The sequence below is a fragment of the Apus apus genome, chromosome 27 (genome assembly GCF_020740795.1).
Source record: "Apus apus isolate bApuApu2 chromosome 27, bApuApu2.pri.cur, whole genome shotgun sequence".
In the NCBI taxonomy this organism is placed as follows: domain Eukaryota; kingdom Metazoa; phylum Chordata; class Aves; order Apodiformes; family Apodidae; genus Apus; species Apus apus.
The window spans coordinates 298,598-305,729 of NC_067308.1; the positions used below are offsets into that span (position 1 = coordinate 298,598).

Below are 7,132 nucleotides of genomic sequence, written 5' to 3' on the forward strand. Positions count from 1 at the left end.
CCCACCCTGTTCCCCATTGGTGGTTGGCCACGGGGCAGACTCGCTGCTCATTGGCTGGAGCCCGCGTTCGTCAGGGCCGCCCGCCTCCCCCCGCCGCCCATTGGCTGATCCGGGCCGTCCCTCAGGCGGGCGCTCCCCGCGATTGGCCGCGGGCCATGCCCGTCACGGAAGCTCCCGGCTGCTCCGTTCCTGTCGCTCGGCGGAAGGGCCCGCCCCTCCGCCATTCCCATTGGCTGGAGCCGCGCAGCGGTGGCTCAATAGTCTCTTCCCATTGGCTGCCCTCGCTGTCACTCCGGGGTGGGGCGGGGTGGAGCCGCGCGCCCGCTCCGCCCCTCACCCGCCACGTGACGCAGAACGCTCACCCCATTGGTGAAGGGCCCCGTCACTCAGACACGCCCCCGCCTCTCTGCTCCCCCATTGGCTGCCCCGCCCGCCATGACGAAGCCCCCCCCGCCCATTGGGCCGCCTGCCCGTCACTCAGCGCAACATCCCGCCCCATTGGCCCCCCCTCCCACCACCCCCCTCCCTGATTGGTTAGCGGCGCTGCCCATCAACCTCCCGGGCCCGCCCACAGCCCCCGGGAGCGTAGGGGGCGGAGCCTGCAGGGGGGGCGGGGTCTGGAGAGCCAGGCCACGCCCCCCACGTGTGCTGGGGGCCAGGCCAGGAGCCCAGTCCTCCCAGTACAGGGGACACCCCCGGCCCAGGCCCCCCAGTCCCGGGGACACCCGGGCCCAGGAGGTCTCAGGGGCTCAGCCCCCCCCCCCAGGGATTCCAGGAGCCCCGTTCCCTCCATTACAGCCCAGACCCAACCCCCAGTCCCCCCCCTGCCCCACCTCCCCCACCCCAGGGAGCAGCAGGACAGAGACCCCCCTGAAAGCCTTTATTGCCCCAGAACAGCAGAGCCCCCCCCAGGGGCCGACTCAGCCCCCGCCCCCTCACTTCTTCTCCTCCTCCTTCTTGTCCTTGCTCTCCTTGGAGGCCTGGGAGGCCAGGGAGCCCATGGCGTTGCGGATGGCCTCGTTGTTGGGGTCCACCCCCGGCAGGTTTTCCAACACACTTTGCAGGAACTCGGGGTCCTGCATCACATCGTAGTCATCCTCCTCCTGGGGGAAGGGGGAGAGGAACTGGGGATCAGCTGGGGACCCCCATCTTCCTCCCCTTCCCCTTCCCAGGAGGGTAAAGCCTCACCTTGGTGGGTTCAGAGGTGTCCATGGCTGTGCTGCTGTCCACTTCTGCTGCTTCTGCCTGAGCAAACTCTGGGGGAGGAAAGGGGCAGCTGAGGACGGGGGATTCACACCCCCATGGCTCACCAGGGTGACCCACACACCCACCCCCAAGGGTTTGGGGAGATCCCAACCCTGCCCTGGTCGGAACTAGATGTTCTACAGGAAAGAGGGACTTTCCACCAGAGAGGGCAGTGACAGGACAAGGGGTGATGGTTTTAAACTGAAAGAGGGGAGATTTAGGTTGGACATCAGGAAGAAATTCTTCCCCAGGAGGGTAGGAAGGCGCTGGAAGAGGTTGCCCAGGAAGGTTGTGGCTGCTCCATCCCTGGAGGTGTTCAAGGCCAGGCTGGATGAGGCTTGTGCAGCCTGGGCTGGTGGGAGGTGTCCCTGCTCATGGCAGGGAGGTTGGAACCTGATGATCTTTAAGGTCCCTTCCAACCTCAACCCTGGTTCTATGACACGGCCCCGCTCTGGGGGGCTGGTTCCAGCTCCCCCTTGGCCCTGTCCCTGTGGGAAGGGGCCCTCACCAGCTCCCTGCAGGGACATCTGCATGGCGTAGGCGATCTGCTCCTCCTCGGTCATGCTGCTCAGGTCGGGCAGCCCGGCCCGCCCGAACTCCTGCTGGGTGATGGTCATCTTGAGCAGAGCATCGTCCGAGTCTGCAGGGAACCCAAAACCCGGGGCTGCCCTGGCTGCTGGGGCCACGTCACCCCCGGCCCCGGCTGGGAACCGGCCCCGAGCAGGAAGGGGCCAGGAGCAGGGAGGTTCCCGGAGCACGGGGCCCCCTGGCAGCCACCGGCCCCAGCCCGGGAGCCCCTCCTGGGGCAGTCCCGGCCCAGCCCTGCCCAGCTCTCACCGTCCCCGCCCGCGGCCGCGATCCCGGCCTCGGCGGCAGAGGCAGCCGCCGCCCTCCTGGCCTCCTCCTCCTGCCGCTGCCGCTGCTCCTCCATGGAGACCCGCAGAGCCTGGGGGGGGGAGCACGGGGGGGCTGAGCGGGCAGAGCCCGGGGGTCCCTGCTGGGCACCCACCACCCCCTGTCCCTGCTGGGACACCACCACCCCATGTCCCTGCTCACTGCCCCTGTCCCCCCTCACTCCTCGTGTCCCACTCACTCCGTCCTGTCCCCCCTCATTCCTCCCTGTCCCCCCTCATTCCTCCCTGGTCCCACTCCACTCCCCCTGTCCCCCCTACTCCCCCCCATCCCCCCTCACTCCCCCCCATCTCCCCTCATCACCCCCCATCCCCCCTCACTCCCCCGTCCCACTCACTTCCCCCTCACCCCCCGTCCCCCCTCACTCCCCCCGTCCCCCTCACCCCCCATCCCCCCACTCCCCCCTCACCCCTCCCTGTCCCACTCACTCCCCCCTCACTCTCCCCTGTTCCCCCCATCCCCCTCACTCCCCCCACTCCCCCCCGACCCCCCTCATCCCCCCCTGTCCCCCTACTCCCCCCTCACTCTCCCCACTCCCCCCTCACTCCCCCTGTCCCCCCACCCCCCTCACCAGCGCCAGCTCCGGGTCAGCGCTGGGGTCGACGCCGAACTCGAAGTCGCTGGCGCCGAGGCCCAGGATGGCGCCTCCCTCCCCGGCCAGGATGGGGGAGCTGATCAGCGCGTCCGCCAGGCTGGGCCCCGGCGGCACCGTCACCAGGTGGGAGCCGCTGCCGTCCTTCCCGTTCAGGGTGTTGATGAAGGCTGTCAGCTTGTCCGTGTTGGCTTCCTAGGGCCGAGGCAGCAGAGCTCTGCCCCCGCGCCTCCCTGCTCCGCCGTTCCCGGCGGGATGGGAAGCACCGGAGGCAGCGGGAGCTCAGAGGTGTGTCCCGGGGGGAATGTCATCCCCAGGGCTGTCGCTGGGGCAGCCACCGAGGTTCAGGATCCAGCCCTGGCTCGGATCTGGTGCCAGAAGCAGGAGGAAGTCTCACCTCCTCTCCAAAATTGATGATGTCCACGTTGACTTTCTCCTTCTTCAGCCGCTTCGCCAGTTTCACCAGCTGCAAGAAGGGGACGCGGTGGCGTGAGCTGGGGTTTCAGCTCTTGGCCAGAAAGCAGGCAGCAGCAGCACTCAGGATTCCATCCTGGAGGCTCAAAGCCCAAAGGCAGCTTCCAGCCCCCCCAGCAGGAGGTGGGATAGGACCACACAGAAGCTGCTCCTGCCAAAGCAGGTCACTGTCCCCAGGGACAGCAGGAGCCTGGGACAGGCCACATCTCCTCACGTTTCCAACTTGTTCTTCAAGGAGCCCCAGAACATCTGGATGAAGGTCACTTGTGTTACTCTAAGTGCCAAGGACAGTGTCTCCCAAAGCCTGAGAGCCCTGGCTCAGCCCAGGGACACTGATCTCCCCTCAGCTCCTCAGGCAAAGTCCTTCAGGTGACAGCTGTGAGGTGCAGGACGTGGCACAAGCTCCCTCAGGAGCCACCTGAGCCGGGTCAGGAACAATCCCACACAAACCAGTGGGAGCTGGGGATCCCTGGCTGTGCCCAGGGCTCCAGCCCCAGGCCCAGCAGCTCCCCTGCCTGCCCGTGACTCACGTCCTTCTCGTTGTCCTCCACGGGGCTCCCCACGAAGGCGATGATCCGCATCTTGTGGTTCTTGCCTTGGCGATGCTTCAGGGCCAGCTGCAGGACACGAGTCACACTGTGCCCAGGTGTCCCTGCCAGCCACAGCCCAGGCCAGGCCACAGACACTCTGAGGCAACCAGGGAAGGAGCCCAGACCACTCACGTGAGCAACCCTGATCCCGGTGCAGAAGGTGATTTTCCCTTTGGGCTGCACCGTGTGGAGCTTCGAGAGGATCCGGCCCGTGTCTGGAGTCAGGGTGGTCAGCACCTCACAGTTACTGCAACACAGACACTCACCTCACCCACCTCTTCCTTGGGAATCCCTTGGCAAACCCCTTTCCCTGCTGTGGGAATGAGAATCCCCCTTCCTGCCCACCCTGCGGCTGCTTTGGCTCCAGGGGAGTGTGCCCAGGAAATGAGAGTTTTAACCTGGTTTCCTAAAAACAGCCTCAAAATCATCAGTCTGCACGAGGGCTCGTGTGTCCCTCTGCCCCCTGCCCCAGCAGCCCTGAGCCCACTGGCCCTTTTTACTTGACTCTGCCTAAGAAGGAGCTCGTGGAGGCACTGAAACCCTGCAAACCTCAGGAAAAGGGAGGATTGACTCTCCTGGGGCCACCCATGAGCTGCAGTGACAGCTCAGCCCTCGTCTGCCACCCTCTGGGACACAAGGCCACAAAGGGACAGGCCTGGCAGAGAGTTCCTGAGAGGGGAAAAACCTCCACAACGTGTCCCAGCACCCCAGGAATGAGCCCAGGAGGCCACAGACCCTCCAGGAACCAGGTTTGCTCCGACCAGCCTGCCCAGCACAGCTGGTTTGGCTTCAGAATGTCCCGTTCCTGCCCCGTTTTGCAGCACTGTCCTGCTCCCTGTCCCTGGGCTCTCTCCTGGCCCCCCAGGCTGGTTCACCCCCCAGATTTACTTGGCTAAGGTGATGAGCCCCACGTTGTTCTCGGGGTTGCTGCGGGTCTTGGAGTGGCACACGATGTTGACAGCATCTTGCTGGGCTTGCAGGCGGGTGGGCAGGAAGTCTCCATTCCTCATGTACTCACTGTTGTCAACGCTGGAACACAGAGAGGAGGGGGCTTGTCAAACACTCCAGGTTTCTCCCCAGAACGTGCCTTTTGGGGCAGCACACCAGGGGTCACACCAAGGGTCACAGACCTTTCCCAGGGCAGAGAGACAAGTCATGTCTGTGTGCCCCCAAGTTCCCAGATCAGATCCAACCCTCAGCTCACAGGACAAACTCTTGGAACCCCCAGAGAGCAGCTGAGCCACCAGCCTGGAGCTGGGAGCTCCTGCTCTGTGCTGAAGAGCAGGAGAGGCAGCCACAGCCAGACACAACCTCAGAGCCTCACCTCCTCAGCACCTTCTCCCATCTCCACTACGAATGGTAACACCAAAAGGCATCACCCACGGAAAAGCTCATCACCCTGGGGGGCTTTTCCTCCAGACAAAAAGTCTCCCTGGGTGCCCCCCTGGGAGCAGCACAGCACCAAGCCCAGCCCCCCAACCCCCTACACATCCAGGTCCTTCATTTTCCCCACCAGCCACCAGGATGATCCCTCCCAGCACACAGGAGCAGCAAGGCACTGTAACCAAACCCCCTGCCCTCTGCTCTGCCAGGGATTAAATATAACACAGAGCAGGAGGAAAAAGCCCTTCTCTTATGCCAGAATTCAGGAAAGTGCCCCTGGGAAGGGGGAGGAGGTAGATGAGAGTTTCTCGATCTGGGCCCCCTCTCCTTGGTCCCACACCAAACACGAGAGGTGGCAGCGGCCAAACTCCACCTCGGGCACAGACACTGGCTGAGACTTTCTGAACTGCAGGTTGCTAATCCTGGAGCAACAGGGAACCCCTCCCACTCTCCAGGGTAACAGGAGGAGCAGCAACATGTTTTAGTGCCCTTAGATGTGAGTAAGCAAAAAGCCACCAGGAGAAAACATCAGGGCTTCAGCAGAGGGCCAGGGAGTCAGGACACGGTGACATCTGTATCCAAACCCTCGTAGGGAGCCAAGGAAGCAACAGACCCGGGCAGATTTCATGGGTTTTCTCTGCCGTGGCCCCTTGTTAAACACCAAAACCACAACCTAACAGGCCTGAAGCTGCTGTGACAATAACACCACAAAGTGTGTCCACGTCCAGCCCCGGCTGCATTCACCCGGGGACAAACCCTCTCACCTCCACGCTCAGCAACAACAACAGCAGCAGAGGCGGCAGCGGCCCCGGCGGGGACCGAGCACCCCCCCCCCCGCACCCCGGGGGGGCTGGGGAAGGCCCCGACCCTCCTCAGCCACAGGCGGGGCTGGGGGCTGCACCCCGGCCTCCCCCTGCTGGGACGGGCAGCATCGCCCGGCTCCGTGTCACAGCGGGGCCAGATCCCCCCCGGGGGGTCCCCTTCGCCCACCCCCAGGGGGGTCCCCTTCACTCCCCCCCACCCCGGGGGGTCCCCTTCGCCCCCCACCTCAGGGGGTCTCCTTCAGCCCCCCCAGGGGGTCCGCTTCGCCCCTTCCCCCCAGGGGGTCCCCTTCACCCCCCCCCCAACCCCAGGGGGTCCCCCTGCCCACCAGGACCCCCCCCCGCCGCCCCCAGCCCGCCCCCCCCCCCCAGCGCCCCCAGCCCAGCACCATCCCCCCCCCCCCCCCCCGCAAGGCCTCTCCCGCCGGGCCCGGGATGACTCAGGGAAGCGGCGGCCCCGGCGGGTCCCGGGCCCGGCGGCTCCGGGGGGTCCCCGGGGGGGTCCCCGGGGGGGTCCGAGGGGGGTCCCGGGGGGTCCGGCCGCAGCCCCCGCTCACCACACCATGGTGCTCTCCAGAACCATCGTGGCTCCTGCCCCTCCAGGCCGGCCCGGGCCCCGCTCAACACGGCGCCCGCCGATTGGTTGGCGGCTTCCGGCCAATCGGCGCCGCGCGTCTTGCCGGGCGGGGCGCGGGGCACGCCGGGAGTTGTGGTCCCGGGGGGGGGGGGCTGCGGTGACACGAGGGGGGGGCCCCCCCGGGAACCCGTCCCTCCCCCTGCCCCCAAAGCGGGCGGAAACCGGGAGCGCCCGCCTGCCCTGGGCCCCCCGGGGGTCCCGTGTCCCCTCTGACCCCCCCAGTGTCCCCCCCCGGGGGTCCCGTGTCCCCTCTGCCCCCCCCCCCCGTGACACCCCAGGGGGTTCCCGTGTCCCCTCTGTCCCGTCCCGCCCCCCAGGGTTCCTGTGTCCCCTCTGCCCCCCCATCCTGCGACACTCCCGGGGGGTTCCTGTGTCTCCTCTGACCGCCCCACTGCTCCCCAGGGTGGTCCCGTGTCCCCTCTGACCCCCCCAGTGTCCCCCCCGGGGGTCCCGTGTCCCCTCTGTCCCCCTGCTGCCC

The 7,132-nt window shown here is 66.6% G+C and overlaps 1 protein-coding gene across 1 annotated transcript; it reads right to left on the minus strand.

Moving 5' to 3' along the window:
* Positions 1-867: 867 nt before the first annotated feature.
* On the minus strand, positions 868-6,661 carry PSMD4 (proteasome 26S subunit ubiquitin receptor, non-ATPase 4). Its single transcript, XM_051641304.1, has 10 exons — positions 6,575-6,661; positions 4,702-4,842; positions 3,946-4,060; positions 3,754-3,840; positions 3,147-3,215; positions 2,729-2,944; positions 2,083-2,191; positions 1,754-1,885; positions 1,189-1,256; positions 868-1,103 (listed from the first exon to the last, which is right to left on the minus strand). Exons 1-10 carry the CDS (start codon positions 6,598-6,600, stop codon positions 936-938), a joined length of 1,131 nt encoding a protein of 376 aa, XP_051497264.1. The 5' UTR covers positions 6,601-6,661; the 3' UTR covers positions 868-935.
* Positions 6,662-7,132: the final 471 nt, after the last annotated feature.